The sequence below is a fragment of the Rana temporaria genome, chromosome 11 (assembly GCF_905171775.1).
Source record: "Rana temporaria chromosome 11, aRanTem1.1, whole genome shotgun sequence".
In the NCBI taxonomy this organism is placed as follows: Eukaryota; Metazoa; Chordata; class Amphibia; order Anura; family Ranidae; genus Rana; species Rana temporaria.
The window spans coordinates 89,749,454-89,767,600 of record NC_053499.1 but is presented as its reverse complement, the minus strand read 5'-3'; the positions used below and the strand labels follow the sequence as shown (position 1 = coordinate 89,767,600).

At 46.3% G+C, this 18,147-nt stretch overlaps 1 protein-coding gene across 2 annotated transcripts in view; it reads left to right on the top strand.

Annotated features, from left to right (window-relative positions):
* Nucleotides 1–18,147, top strand: part of MEN1 (menin 1) — a 714,178-nt gene that overhangs the window by 439,723 nt on the left and 256,308 nt on the right. For both annotated transcript variants that reach the window (XM_040328762.1, XM_040328763.1), the window contains exon 7: nucleotides 14,966–15,102. In XM_040328762.1, the coding sequence (XP_040184696.1) occupies nucleotides 14,966–15,102 (137 nt within the window). The remainder of the gene's footprint in view (nucleotides 1–14,965; nucleotides 15,103–18,147) is intronic.

The following is an 18,147-nucleotide window of genomic DNA, read 5'->3' as shown; positions in this document are numbered from 1 at the left end:
CTTGTTTGTTCCCCCAACTACGTACATATGTTTTTCTCGTACATTCAAGCCACAGATTTGCTGCCGGTCTTAGTCCGACATCACTCGGCACAGGCGTCGCTGGTTGCAGGTTTCACAGTCCACTGGGTTGTAGCTGTGCAGGTATTGATTGCACAGGTTCTGTGGCTCATTGAGGTGGTAATTAGCCCACGCAATCACAATGCCCTTGGTGCTCACTGGTGCCTTGTCTGCATTCAATTAGTCTCAGGGGCTGGGTGGTTGGTATGCGTTTGGTTTGGAGGAGTGACGTAGCAACCCCAAGACCCCATACACATTGTGCAACTTTGTTGGCTGATTTCTTTTAGATTCACCAGAGCCATGTAGTGTAGGGGCCGCCTGATGGCATCCAAATTGAAGCCTTGGGGTTGGCCTCCTGTGGCATGGTTTTGGTAAATTTGGGGGAGGGGATAGGCAGTATATTGTATAATGTGTATCCAGTTTTCACTCTGCCACAGACCATTTGAGTCGGGTCATGTCGGTGGCACAACGATGCATATCGGTTATAGCATATATTCATTCAATTCATATTACACACAAAACAGTCCAATTAGAATCCAGTGGCATCTGTGGCACACCTATTTGTATTTGTTTCATTCATACACTATGCAGTCGCATCCACAGCATTCCTACCTACTCAATTCTATGTTATCCTTGTTTTTCACCTTTCGGATAAGGCTTCTTTCTTGGAATCGTTGCAAGCATGTCTCCAGTGGCACTCAATCCGGCCACTCACCGCCTCCAGTGGCATATATGGTGGCAATGCCCCCTGATCAATACTGGTCGGAAGTTACTAGAATGGTAAAGACGATGACAGACACAAATCTAACACTGGACGCCGCATGCTGTCTCATCAATATTAACAGCTTTTCACTCAAGAGGTTTAAACGCTCTTTATCCAGACATTTATTGACCTCGGCCAAATCCCTCATTCCATTATACTGGAAGTCCACAACCGTTACCCACCATTAGGGCATGGTTGCTCAAGGTAGCTGAGATGTGCGACATGGAAGAGACAGTGGCACAAGCTAACGATGTCTTAGACCAATACCTTGAGATGTGGTCCCCATGGTTCTCATTTAAATACTCATACTCATTTAAATACTCTGAAGAGTTCGAGCTGCTCACGGCATATAAGACTCACTGAACACACACACACTGCTGGAATATGGTTCCCTTCCCTGTAGGTGGACCTCAGTCACTGTACCTATCTCTACATCGTACTCTGTTCTTTTTTTCCTACCTTTTCTCTCCTCACTGATTGCTTAACCTTCCCCAAACACCAACAAATTTGATATTTATGCCTGATAATAAACGTATATCTATTTTGTCAATTACATATGCTTGACTTATATTAATACTTGAAGTTGAGTTGTATACAATCTAACCGCTTGCGGACGACGTCCGTTCATGTCTTTCATCTTTATTTGCTGTTGTATACTCATGTATAGGCTTTTGTCCACATGTTGTGTTGTAACCGGCCTACATTTATTTTCAATAAAACGCTTTGAATGAAAAAAAAAAAAAAACAGGAGCCCAGCCCTGACAGATACCTGATGAGTGGGAAATGTTGGGCCCATCACCTGTGTAATAAAACTTAATAAAACTTAAAACTTAAGGGCAACATAAAACTTGTGGGATATTTGACACTGTTTTGATAAACTAAAGCATCAATATCTGGTTCGATGGATGTAGTAGCAATTCTCAATGAATTCTCAAGGTACTCATCAGATATTTTGGTTCTAAATTTTGCCCTTCATATGCTTCATCCTTGAAAATTAGAAATTACATCAGTGCTGCTCCATATATATATATATATATATATATATATATATATATATATATATATATATATAGCCAGATTCAGAGAGAACTTACGCCGACGTATCTGTTGATACACCGCGTAAGTTCTAGGATGTGCCGTCGTATCTATGCGCCGTATTCTTGAAACCAGATACGCCTTAATTCTGGCTCCATCCGACCGACGTAAGTTTCCTACGCAGTCGTATCTTGGGTGCATATTTACGCTGGCCGCTAGGGGCGCTTCCATTGATTTACGCGTCAAATATTTAAATGACCTAGATACACGATTCACGAACGTACTTGCGCCAGTCGCAGTAAGCTACGCCGTTTACGGACGTGTACGTCCGGCGTATAGTTATCCCTCATAAAGCAGGGGTAAGTCATGTTAGGGTATGGACGTCGGAACACCTGTCAGATTTTACGTTGTTTGCGTAATTCGTACGTGAATGGGGCTGGGCGTAGGTTATGTTCACGTCGAAAGCATTGAGCCGACGTATCTTAGGGAGTATATGCAACGTGATTCTGAGCATGCGCGCGCATGCGCCGTTCAATCGGGAATTCATTTACATGGGGTCATGGCTAATTTTAATACAACATGCCCACTACCTTCCTAATTTGAATAAGGCGGGCTTATGCTTTGTGAATACTGCTCTTGCCTCTCAGAGTTACGTCGGTGTATCGCATATGAGATGCGCTATGCCCGCACAAAAATACACGGCTGTCTCTGAATCTGGCCCATAGTGTGTTTACATGTGACCGACTGTGATTGGACACAAGCCGATCACATGGTTAAAGAGCCACGGCAGTGGCTCTTTACAGAGATCGAGGTTGCGCAGTGTCCTAGCAACACGGCGTGGCTGCGATCGCCATGCTGCGTGCTCCAGAGGGCGCGCAAGAGCGGTTGTTCTGGGTGGCCATCATATGACGTATGCCCAGAACGAGAGCCGCACCGTCCAGCGGTCATTTGATGGTGGGCAGGCGGCAAGTGGTTAATCAAGCGGTGTCCGGCAGCTGACAGGGCCGTCCACTGGGCAATTCTTGGCTTGTTCTTTAGCAACCAGCTGAAATTCATACAGTGTATGGACAGCTTTACTTTTATGTTTTTGTACCCAAACTAAATTTTTATCATTTTGTACCCACAAATAGAGCTTTCTTATGGTGGTACTTGATCACCTCTGGGATATTTATTTTCTGCAAAAAAAAATAAAAAAAAATTACCGAAAATTTAGAAAATAAACATTTTGTTTTGTTTCTGTTATAAAACGTAAATAAGTATGTTTTCTCCTTCACTGATGGGCACTGATGTGGTGGCATTGATGGGCACTAATATGCGGCACTGATGGGCACTGATAGACGGCACGGATATGCGGCATGGATGGGCTTGGATAGGCGGCACAGATAGGTGGCACGGCCGGGCACGGATAGGCGGCATGGACGGGCACGGATAGGCGGCACGGATGGGCACTGATAGGCGGCATGGATGGGCACTGATAGGTGGCACGGATGGGCATAGATGGGCACTATTGTATGTGTTGTACTAATGTATGCCAATCAGTGCCAAACAATGCCTGCCAATCAGTGATGCCCATTGTGGGCACTGATTGGCATCCATTGCGGCACTGATTGGCATCCATTTTTGGGTCCTCCTCATCCCTGGTGGTCTAGGGTGGCATCCTTTTTTTTTTCACTGGTGGTCTATATGGCCATCCCTGGTGGTCCAGTGGGCATCCCTGGTGGTCCAGTGGGCATCCTCGGGGGGGGGGGGGCTGTGCTGATGATCGATCAGCACAACCCCCCCTGTCACAGGAGCAGCCGATCGGCTCTCCTCTACTCGCATCTGACCGACGCGAGTGAGGAAAAGCCGATTACCGGCTTTTCCTATTTACATCGTGATCAGCCGTGATTGGACACAGCTGATCACGATGTAAAGAGTCTCCGTGAGAGACTCTTTACCTTGATCGATGTTGCGGGGTGTCAGACTGACACCCTGCAACAACGATAGCCGCGATGCGCGCCCCTGGGGGCGCGCAGCGGCTCAAAATCCTGAGGACGTCATATGACATCCAGTCAGGATTCTACAACCACTTTGCCGACATCAATATGTCATTGGCGGGCGGCAAGTGGTTAAGCACCAGATTCATCTTAAATAATATATGCTATATTACGCACATGCATTCTGACACTACATAGTTAGTCAGGTTGAAAAAAGACACAAGTCCATCCAGTTCAACCACAAAAAATAAAAAAAAAATAAAAAATAAAAGAACACAGTAAAATCCTATACACCCAACTCCATACCCACAGTTGATCCAGAGGAAGGCAAAAAACCCCAGCAGAGCATGATCCAATTTGCTACAGCAGGGGAAAAAATTCCTTCCTGATCCCCCAAGAGGCAATCAGATTTACCCTGGATCAACTTTACCTACAAATCTTAGTACTCAGTTATATTCTGTACATTTAGGAAAGAATCCAGGCCCTTCCTAAAGCAATCTACAGAGCTGGCCAGAACCACCTCTGGAGGGAGTCTGTTCCACATTTTCACAGCTCTTACTGTGAAAAAACCTTTCCGTATTTGGAGGTGAAATCTCTTTTCCTCTAGACGTAAAGAGTGCCCCCTTGTCCTCAGTGTTGACCGTAAAGTGAATAACTCAACACCAAGTTCACTGTATGGACCTCTTATATATTTGTACATGTTGATCATATCCCCCCTTATTCTCCTCTTCTCAAGAGTGAATAAATTTAGTTCTTCTAATCTTTCCTCATAGCTGAGCTCCTCCATGCCTCTTATCAGTTTGGTTGCCCTTCTCTGCACTTTCTCCAGTTCTCCGATGTCCTTTTTGAGAACTGGTGCCCAAAACTGAACTGCATATTCCAGATGAGGTCTTACTAATGATTTGTACAGGGGCAAAATTATATCTCTGTCTCTGGAGTCCATACCTCTCTTAATACAAGAAAGGACTTTGCTCGCTTTGGAAACCGCAGCTTGGCATTGCATGCCATTATTGAGCTTATGATCAACTAAAACCCCCAGATCCTTCTCCACTACAGATCCCCCCAGTTGTACTCCCCCTAGTATGTATGATGCATGCATATTCTTAGCCCCCAAGTGCATAACTTTACATTTATCTACATTAAACCTCATCTGCCACTTAGTCGCCCAATTAGACAGAGCATTGAGGTCGGCTTGTAAATTGGAGACATCCTGCAAGGACGTTATTCCACTGCATAGCTTGGTGTCATCTGCAAAGACAGAAATGTTACTTTTCATCTCAGACCCAATATCATTTATAAATATATTGAAAAATAAGGGTCCCAGCACTGAACCTTGGGGTACACCACTGATAACCTTGGACCATTCAGAGTAAGAATCATTAACCACGACTCTCTGAATTCTGTCTTTCAGCCAGTTTTCTATCCATTTACAAACTGATATATCCAATCCTGTAGACCTTACCTTACACATGAGCCGTGTGTGCGGAACTGTATCGAACGCTTTTTCAAAATCCAAATATATCACGTCCACAGCCACGCCTCTGTCCAGGGTTTTACTTACCTCTTCATAAAAGGAAATCAGGTTTGTCTGACAACTTCTGTCTTTCATGAATCCATGCTGTCTGCTGCTTAAATAGTTTTTTTTCCAGCAAGAACTCATCCATGTGGTCTTTTATTAAACGTTCCAGTATCTTCCCAACTATAGAAGTTAAACTAACAGGTCTATAGTTACTTGGTAAAGACTTTGTTCCCTTTTTAAATATGGGCACCACATTGGCCCTGCGCCAATCCAGTGGTACTATTCCTGTCTTTAATGAGTCCCTAAATATTAGATACAGTGGCTTTGAAATGACAGAGCTCAACTCACCTAGGATCCGTGGATGGATGCCATCAGGTCCAGGTGCTTTATCCACCTTTATTCTGTCTAAATATTTCTGGACCATATCACTTTTGAGCCATTGTGGATTTGAGGCTGTGTCACTCCCACCCCCATTTTGGACATGAGCTCCCCCATGCTCCATTGTATACACAGAGCTGAAGAAAACATTTAATAAATTTGCCTTCTCTTTGTCCCCAGTCACCCACTCTAGATTATTTTGTAAGGGGCCTACATGCTCAGACTTCACCTTTTTACTATTAATATATTTAAAGATTTTTTTGGGGGTTTGTCCTACTTTCTTTTGCAATCTGTCGTTTGTTTTGAATTTTTGCATCCTTGATTTCCTTTTTGCATATCCTGTTATATTCTTTGTAACATTTAAACAACACTAGTGTTCCTTCATTTTTATATTTTTTAAAAGCTACTTTATTATTGTTTATAGCTTTTTTAACTTTAACCGTGAGCCACATAGGTTTTATTTTTTGCCTTTTAAACGTATTGCCCATGGGAACATAATTTTCTCCCACTGCACATACAACAGTTAACAAAACATTTTGAGAAACTTCTCTTATGCCAAGCAAAAAGGGCCATCAAGTCCAACCTATGTGTGTTATTTTATGTCAGTATTACTTTGTATATCCCTGTATGTTGCGATCATTTAGGTGCTTATCTAATAGTTTTTTGTTTTTTTTTAATTATTGGTGCTCTCTGCTGAAACCACTGCCTGTGGAAGATAATTCCACATCCTAACCACTCTTCCAGTAAAAAACACTCTACGCAGTTTGAGGTTAAACCTTTTTTTCTTCTAGTTTCAGTGAATGGCTGTGTGTCTTATTAAATTCCTTTTCGCAGAAAAGCTTTATCCCTATTGTTGGATCACCAGTATGTCTCCTCTCCAGAGAATACACGTTCAGTGCTCGTAACCTATTCTCATAACTCAGGTCCTCCAGTCCCTTTATTAGTTTTGTTGCCCTTCTCTGGACTCTCTAGTTCCAGTACATCTTTCCTGAGGACTGGTGTTTAGAACTGGACAGCATACTCCAGGTGTGGCCGGACCAGAGTCTTGTAGAGTGGGAGAATTATTGTTTCTTGCTCATACATCACGGGACACAGAGCCTTAATTACTTAATGGGTTATGTAGTCACCACAGGTGATTAGACACTGGCAAACCCAATTAAAATTGAGTTCCTCCCCTATATAACCCCTCCCAACTGGAGAGTACCTCAGTTTTTTCACCAGTGTCTAAGGTGGTTGGTCACGTTGAACATGTGCTAAGAAGAAAACGTTTGTTGATGGTCTTTTGCGGAGGCCTAGGAGCTATAACCGCAACCATACCTTGGGCCGATTTCAAAAGCCTAAGATGGGGGTACCCTGGCCTTGTGTAAAGAAGAAACAAGGTTTGCCTGTAATGTCTCTCTGCGGAGGTCTGGGCTCTGGGATCCAGGCTTTGGTGTACTAATGCAACTGTGGCACGAAAAGTTACTGGCATAGTCTTCTACAGATCCAAGTATGAGTTTCCTCTAAGTAGGAACCCATGGAAACCTGAAGGTTGGCACAACATTACCCACCATGATGGGTGAAGGCTGGATCTACTATTTTTAGTAGCTTTCCTGCGGCGGGGATCAAGGTAAGAGAGTATAATTTAAAAAAAAATCTTCTGTGAGTAGGATGTCTTGCCTGGTTTTCACCACTAGAGGGAGTAAGTTACATACCTGGTGTATTATTTCAAAGCCATCCAGGACACACTCGGAGAAGTCGATCAGTTTAAACACCACTCACCTCCTCCGCTGCAGGCTCTGCCACAAACGACATACAGGGGTCCCCCAAAGCCCCCCAGTGGTCGTCTCTCCTTCCTCTTTCGCCATAGGGTGCGGTCATGCCGGTCAGTGCGTGCGCCGGGAGCGTGCTTTAACTGTCTATAGGCAGGTGGAGAGGGGGAGTGCCATGGTTGCTCATGCCCATGCGTGTGTATGGCATACCTGTGTGCAGGCGCTAGGAGGCTTGTTTAAAAGGCCCAGCATGCCAGAGCCTTCTGTAAAGTGGCATGGACACAGAGCTGTGGCCTGTAAGCATCCCTGTGGATTGAACCAGGCAAACCTAAGACTCCTACTCGGCATCAGGTTGTGCAGTGAGCTAATATTTGTGTATTGCAAGACTATAGCACAACAGTGATTGCATTTTTGTGATGGTACCTTTGCTTTGCAGTAATGTCCCCCAGAAGAGGTACAAGGGCCAGTAAAAGAGGCACCAGGAAATTACTGCTTATGGCTAAGGATTCTGAGCTTGCCTGCAGTTTACCATCCCCCCTCTGTCAGTCTGGTAGCAGCCTCACAGGATGATCATGTGCCCCTGTCTGGTTTTGCAGCTTCTCCTATGGCAGCTCCTGTATAGGTCACTGAGGATGCTTTAAACGTTGTTTTGGATGGCTTCAAGGGAAGGATTGCTACTATAATCGCAACCTCCTTAACAGGTGGCAGAAAACTGGGTAGATCCCCTTCATCTGCTCTGGCTTTCTCATCAGATGAGCATTCTGAGGGTGAAAAATCCCTTTCTGGAGTTGAGGATCAGGTGCAGTCTGAGGACTCAGAGGATGAGAAGATTCCTTCTACCTCACAGTCGCTAAAGATTCAGGTGCAATATTATGCAGAGATGGTGCCTGCCACTTACAAATTGCCTCCTGTTGAAGCTTCTATGTCCTCTGTTTCTTCTTTGGGATCTCGGAAATCCCCACAGGCTGCATGCTCCTTTCCAGTTCATCCCTTTCTGGATAAACTGATGTATGATGACTGGGTTCACCCAGATAAACAGTTTTCTCCTCCTAAATGGTTTTCCCTTTTTTATCCTATGGGGGAAGGTTTCACTAAGAAATGGGGGTACCTGCTATAGATGTATATCTGACCAGCTTCCTTATATTCTTAACAAGTACAGTCCGAATTTTTTTTTTTTATCCTGTACATACCTTGTAATCCATGTTTTCAATGTACTTCTCCCCGTGGGAGTAGGCGTTTCTATGCCTAGGGGGATTGTCATCTGGGAGGTCGGCCAGATGATTGACGGCTGTTCCCCCCGGCGGTTAAGGCCCCGCCCCGGCGTATTGCGTAGGCGTGCACGAGTTACGGGGTTCCCGAAAGAAACCGAACATGCAGAGATGTGAGTCGGCTCTATACGGCGCCTGCGCTCTGCATGTTCGGCTTTTTTCGGAAACGCCGTTACTCGTGCACACCTACGAAATACAGGGGGCGGGGCCTTATCCACCGGGGGGTACAGCCGTCAATCATCTGTCCGACCTCCCAGATGACGATCCTCTTAGGCATAGAAACGCCTACTCCTGCAGGGAGAGGCCGATTGAAAAGATTGATTACAAGGTACGTGCGGCATAAAAAAAAAAAAAATTGCAGACTGTGCTTCTTACAACTATAAGGAAGTTGGTCAGATGTAAATATATTAGGGTGAACCTCCGCTTTAAGGATCAAATGAAGCAGATAGGTAACCTCCTCCCTACAGAGGAGATTGAGGTTTATGAGGACTCTGTTCAGCAAGCATCCCGCTTGAATCTCCTGCTGGTTCACATGCACAGGTCCCTTTGGTTGAAACATTGGGAAGCCAAGGTTTCTTGCAAAGATGCTTGGCAGCATTCCCCTTTGGGGGAGGACGCCTGTTTGGGGATGATTTGGATAAATACACCCAAAAGATCACCGGAGGCAAGTCTATGTTGTTGCCGGTTAAAAAGAAGAGTAAACATCCTTCATTTGAACGTTCTCTTTCCCCAGCCCCTGGAACCTCATTCTCCAGGCCGTGGCTACGGCCTCCCCAGTCTAACACTAGGGGAAAGGCCCAGAGCCAAGCCCAAGGGCAGAAAAGGACTTGGGGTACAAAATCTTCCAAGCAGAACCCCAAAACTTCCCTATGAAGGGACGCCCCCGCTCGGCCGAGTGGTAGGAAGGCTGCTACAATTTGCAAACACCTGGCGGTAAGAAGTTCAGGACAAGTCATCTCCACTGTGTCCTCAGGTTACAAGCTGGAATTCAGAGAACTTTCATCACCCCGTTTTCCGAGATCAACAATTGCAAAAGATCCGGAAAAATAAGGCCTTTGGTTTTGGCCTTGGAACGCCTGTTGTCCCAAGGGGTAATCATAGAGTTAACCCCAGAAGATCAGGGTTTTACTCAAACCTGTTCACGGTTCCAAAACCAAACAGGGACATCAGGCCTCGATCTGAAAAGCCTTACTCTGAACATCCGCTCCTTTCACATGGTGTCCGTTCAGTTGTCTCCACCCTCCAGGGAGGAAAATTCCTGGCATCAATAGACATCAGAGATGCACATCTACATGTGCCAATATTCCCCACTCACCAAAGATTTCTAAGGTTTGTGGTGGATCAGTGCCACTTTCAGTTTGTGGCCCTTCCTTTCGGTCTGGCTACGGCACCTCGAGTATTCACGAAAATACTTGCCTTGGCAAGGCTGAGGGCACGGGGCATAGCAGTAACAGCCTATCTGGACGATCTGTTGCTCATAGATTAGACCGCTGCATACTTTGGCCACGATGTGCACACAACAAAGATGTTCAGGACCTGGACCTTCCCATGATCTTATCTCCAAAGGTTTGCCAGAGCCTCAATTGGTGTTTACTCCCCCAAAATCTATCAAAAGGGAGATCCTTTACTCCGGTTACCTGGAAAATGGTAACCACAGACACCAGCCTTCTAGGCTGGGGGCAGTTCTGGAAGAGGCATCTGCCCAGGGGAAGTGGTCCGGAGCCGAAAAGCTCTTACCCATCAACATTCTGGAGATTCGGGAAATTCATCTGGCCCTTAGAGTCTGGTCTAATGCCGCATACACACCATCACTTTATGTGATGAAAAAAAATGACGTTTTTAAAAACGTCACTTTAATTGACTGTGTGTGGGGGAAAACGTCGTTTTATGTCTTGTAAAAAACGACCAAAAAAAATTTGAAGCATGCTTCAATTTTATGTGTTGTTTTTCAAAAGTGCACTTTTTACTTCACAGAAATTGACCGTGTGTAGCAAAAAACGTTGTTTTCTAAGACGTTTTTTCATCCACCCATGCCCAGAAGCTACTTATGAAGCAAGCTTCAATGGTAAAACGTGGTGGAACGTAACCTCACTTTGCAAGAACATTGTGAGAAAAACGATGGTGTGTAGGCAACTTCGTCTTTGAAAATTGAAGTTTCAAAAACGTCATTTTTTACTTCACAGAAAGTGTCGTTTTTTTTCATCACATAAAGTGATGGTGTGTATGCGGCATTACAGACTGCAGAGTTGTCCTGTTCGGATACAGTCCGACAATGCTACAGCTGTGGCCTATATCAATCACCAAGGGGGCACCAGAAGTCTGGATGCTCAAAGAGAGGTGAATCACATCCTGTCCTGGGCAGAAAGGCATATTCCTTGCCTGTCTGCGGTCTTCATTCCAGTGGTAGAAAATTGTCAGCAGATTTTTTAAGCCACCAGCAACTGAGTCCAGGAGAATGGTCTCTATACCCCAACATATTTCAAATCATATGTCAGAAATGGGGTTCCCCCAGATGTTGACCTGTTGGCTTCCAGGTTCAACACAAAATTGGACAACTTTGTGTCAAGGACAAGAGATCTTTTTGCTCAAGGGTCAGTTTTAAATCCATACACTCACCATATGGTTCATGCCAATGGACCTTACTTTGTACAGTAAATGTGTATGGGGAACTGTATCAAATGTTTTAGCAAAATCTAGATATACCACATCTATGGGCCTTTCTTTATCTAGACTGCAGCTCACCTCCTCATAGAAGGTTAATAGATTGGTTTGGTAAGAACGATTCTTCGTGAATCCATGCTGATTACTGCTAATGATACCATTGTTATTGCTAAATTCTTGTAAATAGCCCCTTATCACCTCCAAGAGCTTGCATACAATTTGTTTTTACGCTAACTGGCCTGTATCTTGGCCCTTTTTAAAAAAAAAAAGCCAATCAGCTGGTACAATTCCAGTCAGTAGACTGTTCGTAAAAATTGGGAACAATGGTCTGGCAATTACTTGACTGAGTTCCTTAAGGACCCTCAGGTGCAAGCCTTCTAGTCCCGGTGACTTATTAATGTTTAATTTTTTTCAAGTCGATTTCTAATTCTGTCCTCTGTTAGCCATGAGGATGCTTCACGTGACATGTCATGAGGATAAACACAAACATGTCCACCGCCCCCATCTATAGCTGGCTATCGCAGTAAGTAGCATTGGAAGGCTAAAACAGATAACAACAAAAACCTGGGGAATGCCCAGGGAAAAACCAAGCCTACTTACCGACCAGCTAGCAGACAACCAACTAACCTGTCTAACACTATGCGTTAAAAACAGGGGTCTAGTCCGCACGCATTTGCAAACGCATGCGTGAGCCACAGAGCCGCGCCAAGGCACCCTGTAATATCTGTGGTCCTAACACTAAACAATGAGTGTCTCCACAGTGGAGGCACATGCATTTTAATGGATAGATAGGGGCAGGTGGACTGAAGGGGAGCCACCCCTTCTTAAAGGTACAAGAGCACACCAAACACCCAGCATATAGCACAGTGGCTGCAAAATTGTTGGTGCACTGCTGGACACTACAAGCACCATAGGTGAAACACCAACATGTCCACCGCCCCCATCTATAGCTGGCTATCGCAGTAAGTAGCATTGGAAGGCTAAAACAGATAACAACAAAAACCTGGGGAATGCCCAGGGAAAAACCAAGCCTACTTACCGACCAGCTAGCAGACAACCAATTAACCTGTCTAACACTATGCGTTAAAAACAGGGGTCTAGTCCGCACGCATTTGCAAACGCATGCGTGAGCCACAGAGCCGCGCCAAGGCACCCTGTAATATCTGTGGTCCTAACACTAAACAATGAGTGTCCCCACAGTGGAGGCACATGCATTTTAATGGATAGATAGGGGCAGGTGGACTGAAGGGGAGCCACCCCTTCTTAAAGGTACAAGAGCACACCAAACACCCAGCATATAGCACAGTGGCTGCAAAGGTGTTGGTGCACTGCTGGACACTACAAGCTGGACACTACTGGCTACTGAAGCCCCCCGGTTCCCCCGTGAAGATTATGGAGAAGAATAAATTCAATACCTTCTCCACCCTTAGTAACCAGATTCCCTTCATCATTCTTTATGGGACCAATATGATCTGACCTCCCTTTCTTAACCACTTCCATACCAGGCACTTAGGCACCTTCCCGCCCAAGCCAATTTTCAGCTTTCAGCACTGTCGCACTTTGGCAATTGCACGGTCATGCTACACTGTACCCAAACAAAATTGGCGTCCTTTTTACCCCACAAATAGAGCTTTATTTTGGTGGTATTTGATCACCTTTGCGGGTTTTTTTTTTGCGCAACAACTAAAAAAATACTTTTTTATTTTGTTTCTGTTAATTTTTTTGTAAATACGTTTTTCTCTTTCAATTACGGGCACTGATATGGAGGTACTGATGGGCACCGATGAGATGGCACTGATGGACATTGATGAGGTAGTACTAATGGGCACAGATGAGGTGGCACTGATTGGCGGCGCTGGTATGCGGCACTGATAGGGCACTCATAGGCGGCACTGATGGGCACACATAGGCGGCACTGATGAACACACATAGGCGGCACTGGGCACTCATAGGCGGCACAGATGAGCACTCATGGGCGGCACTTATGGGTGGCACTGATGGATACTTATGGGTGGCACAGATGGGCACTGGTAGGTGGGCACTGGGCATGGATGGGCACTGTGAGGTGGCACTGATGGACACTGTGGGGTGACACTGATGGACACTGGGGTGGCACTGATGGACACTGTGGGGCAGCACTGATTTTCCCAGGTTGCCAGTCAGTGCCCATTTGTGGGCACTGATTGGCATCTTTTTTATTTTTTAGAATGCTTTTTTTATTTTTTTTCAGACTTTTATTTTTTATTTTTTTGCAGGCTTTTTTTTATTTTTTTGCCCACCCTGGTGGTCCAGGGTGGGCATCCCTGGTGGTCCAGTGTGGCGATCCGAGGGGGGGCTGCGCTGATAAGCAAGCGCAAACCCCCCGTCAGGAGAGCCGCCAATCGGCTCTCCTCTACTCGCGTCTGTCGGACGCGAGTGAGGAAGAGCCATCAACGGCTCTTCCTGTTTACATCGTGATCAGCCGTCATTGGACACGGCTGATCACGTGGTAAAGAGTCTCCGCCGGAGGCTCTTTACCGAGATCGGAGATGCAGGGTGTCAGACTGACACCCCGCATCACCGATCGCCGTGCTGCGCGCCCCAACGGGCGTGCACGGCATTAAATCCTGCAGGACATTCTGGAACGTCCTGTCAGGATTTCAGAACCACTTCCCAGACGTAAATCGGCTATAGGCCGGGCGGGAATTGGTTAATTAATTTTTTTTTTTTTTTTTTTTTACTCTTGTCCACTATGTGCCATTTGTGTTCTATCTTAGCCACCCTGATTGCACGCTTACATTTCTTGTTGCATTCTTTGTACAGTTGGGATGATGATACCTCAGCCTTGTCAAGGGTGTCAATGAGAAAAGTGCTTCTTACATTAGTGGCCAGTTTGATAAATGCCCCGTTTCCAATTGTAGTCAGAATGCCCCATTATGGACTGCTAAAATGCCATTGTGTTATGCAGTTGGCTCGGCCAAATAGCATGGGTCCTGAAATAATGTAGGTACTGTCAAATTGTATGTAAAACAGTCATAGCTCAAGGAAGCCCTAGCAATCTCTGGGGGAACCCTAGGTTTCCATTGAACCCTATTTGAGAATGATTGCTGTAGACTGTGTCTGGGCTCAGTGAGGCCTTGTCGGATTGGAGGATATAAATACTGTTAAAAATGTAATTTGTGTGCTGGTGGTATAATGGGCACTGCAGAGTGTGGAGTCTCTGGAGATAAAACTGGAAAATGTGTGCTGAGAAAAAAGTCTAATGCGTGTGTTCTGGAGGTTGGGGAGGTGGACCCAGTCTGTGTGCGGAGGACTGATTTTCACTGAGGAAAGACCAGTCTGTGTGCTTGGGGTGGGATTTCATTGAGGATAGACACATCTGCATGCTGGAGCTGGTATCTCACTGTTAGAGCAGGCTCTTTTTTCATCTAAATTGAAGACAGAAGACACAATTCCCCAATTACATGTGACAAAGTAAATGTTACCCATTATATTGTTAAGAGTAAAAGATAATAATATAGCTCTGTGGAGAGAAAACGTAAATATCTTATTTTCTATTTTGTATTTTGTATTTAAAGGCTATACAGTCCTCCAAAGTACACTATGAAAACCAGCACTTGTATCCACACATTTATTTGGCTGCTTATCACTGCCGGAACAAGGATGTAAGCGAAGCATTAAAATCCTGGGCTGAGACATCAGCGGTTATTCAAGAGTGAGTGTTTGTTTTTGCTATTGTGTGTAGTGTAATGCTTTTGTAATCATTAATATATTTAGGACTCATGCACATAGGGCTTAAAAAATAGCTGCTTTCTCTTGTGTTCATGGACAGACATAACAGTATATTCTTGACAGTAGGGTATTAGAAGGCTATTAGGAGAGGACTAGGCAGAAACATATTAGGCCCCGTACACACGACCAAACATGTCTGCTGAAACTGGTCCGCGGACCAGTTTCAGCAGACATGTTTGGCCGTGTGTAGGCCCGAGCGGACCATTTTCGGGCGGATCGGACAGGTTTCCAGCGGACAACTGTTTCCTGGACTTGCTTTAAAACAGTCCGCTGGAAACCTGTCCGCCCGGACATGTACGGTCGTCTGTACAGACCTACCGTACATGTCCGGCCGCCCGCCATCCCTCGAATGCGTCAAATGACTTTGACGCATGCGTGGAAGCATTTAAAAGGCAGACCCGCCCATGTCGCCGCATCATTGTCACGGCGACACCGCGGACACGCCCCGCGTATTGTTTACGCGCGGACTTCTGTTCGATGGTGTGTACAGCCATCGAACAGAAGTCCCCGGGCAGACATGTCCGTTGGCGGTGAGCTACCGTGTTTCCCCGAAAATAAGACCTACCCCGAAAATAAGACCTAGCGTTATTTTCCAGGAGGGCTGCAATATAAGCCCTACCCCGAAAATAAGCCCTAGTTTAAAATGTTTGTAACATCCTATAATCCACTCTATTACAGTAGTATATAATGTACAATGTGTGTTTTTTTTTGTAATATAATTGCGGGGAAGAGAGCTCCGGCGGGTAACAGAAGTGCAGAGCGTGGCTATAACGAAGGTATTTGGCACAATTATATTACAGAAACACACACATTGTACATTATATAATACTGTAATAGAGGATTATAGGATTGTACAAGCATTTTAACTCAGTTCACACTGGGGATTCCTGTCAGGCAGGGAGAGAGAGAGGGAGAGAAGACCGCACATTACATGGTAAGACCTACCCCGAAAATAAGCCCTACTGTGTCTTTTGTTGCCAAAATTAATATAAGACCCGGGCTTATTTTCGGGGAAACACGGTACATGCTCCGAGGCACACACATGACCTGGCTATTACTGTCTGTGTCACAGTGTGCCAGGGCCAACAGCCACGCCGTACCACTCAGGTGATGGGTCTGTTAGGAATTCTTCCAGCAGTCCGCGCAGGACGGGTAACCGTTCCTTATGCTTCGGCAGGATGGAACGGCTGGGCATTCCTGGGGAAGTCGACTAGGGGGTTTCTACCCTTACTTTATTCTCTTCCTACCCTCCTCCCTATGCTCTGTGGGGCTAGGCTGGCTGTGTACTGACTGGGGGTCCGCCTGGGGGGCTCCATTCTCTGGCGGGGGCTGCGCTGTGGGTCCGCTCTCCTAGGGGTGCTGTCTGGATTCCGTGTGTGGGGGGGCCTCCGTTCGGAGGCCCCGGGTGTTCGCTACCTGTTGTGCTTTTCATGTTTTTCTCATGCGTACGTCCGCCATTTTGGTGGTGTCCGCCGCTATATCGGTTCGCTCAGCAGCGGCCATTTTCTTGTAGCCCGTGCGCTTTTTACAGGGCGGATGATCGGCGGCCATTTTCTTGTGGGGTTTGGCCTCTAGCGGTGGTATCGATCTCTGAACGGCGCAAACAGCCTAAGACACACCTCGGGGATAGAGTGACACGTGCAGTTGTGCGGGGAGAACACCTCAGGTGTGATAGTGCGGACAGCAGCTGTGCAATGCCTGACTCAGGTGGCGAGTCCTCTGGGGGGCCCCTTGGTATCTGTAGCAGCTAGGAGGGTGGGCTGTGTACCTTGCCTTACGTTTTTAGGGGTTTCAGATGTGTGGGTCAGCATGGTGTCGGACGCTGATGCTTCTTCCCCAGACATACCTGTGTCTGTGACTGTGTTAGTCCTGGAGGCTTTTGTTGCCATGGTGGAAGCGGTGTGCGGGTTAAAGGGAGGTAAAAAATGCCCCCACCATCTTCCGGGGACAACTCTGGCTCAGATTCAGGCCCAGCTGCGGCTCCCGGCCCTGGTTCTGACGTGTGAGGATGCGGACTATGACCATTCGGACAGTGAGGATGACTCCATGTCCGGGTTGGCGCATGATAGGGCGCTTGCTGGAGCACTTATTACTGTGGTGCGGCATACTCTTAAATTGGAGGGTATCTACAGAGATGTCGGTCCCTTTCGGGTTGCGTAAGCCGACCCGCAATGAAAAGGTGTTTCCTTGTGTACCTTTTCTTGATAAACCACAGAGGGTCTTTTCGGTCCCCAAATATATAGCGGTCCGTTGCCCTTTTGAGGAAAATTTCCTGAAGAAATTTACTTCTCCCCCGACAATGAAGCCCCCTGTGTCCAGATTAAACAATGTGACCACACTTACGGTGGAGGGGGCTCCTGCTTTCAAGTACCCTGCGGACAGGAGAGCTGAGGCAGTGGCCCGCTCACTGTTCACGGTGGTGGGGTCAGCGGTGTGTCCTACTGTGGCCGGGGCCTTGGTGTCAGACACTTACTGAATGGGCAAAAAATTTGCACCACGAGTTGAAAGAGCAACAGGCTCCCACGGCCTGTGTGAAACTGGCCGACCAGTTGGTGCAAGGCCTTAAGTTTGTTTGCTAGTCGGCCTTGGATACAATTCCCTTGCTGTCCAGGGCCTCGGTCTCTGCGGTGGTACTGCACCACCGGATCTGGCTAAAATGTTGGTCCGAGGACCAAACTTTTAAGAAGGCCTTTCTGGATTTACTTAGTGTGAGAGGCTTTTTGGAGCCTCGCTGGATGACATTATCAAGGATGCCACGGGATGTAAGAGTACTCTTCTCCCGAAATCCAAGAAGGGTAAGGAGCCACATTGTAGACGTGGGCCCTCCTTCTCCGCTCATAAGCGTTTTTCTGTCCGCCCGGAGCTGCAGGTAAGCACTTCCAGGCCGATAAGGCGCCTGCTGAGGGAAAAAAGCGCCCTTGGTTTCGCAAGCCCAATAAGCCTGCAAACAAATCTGCGACTGCATGAA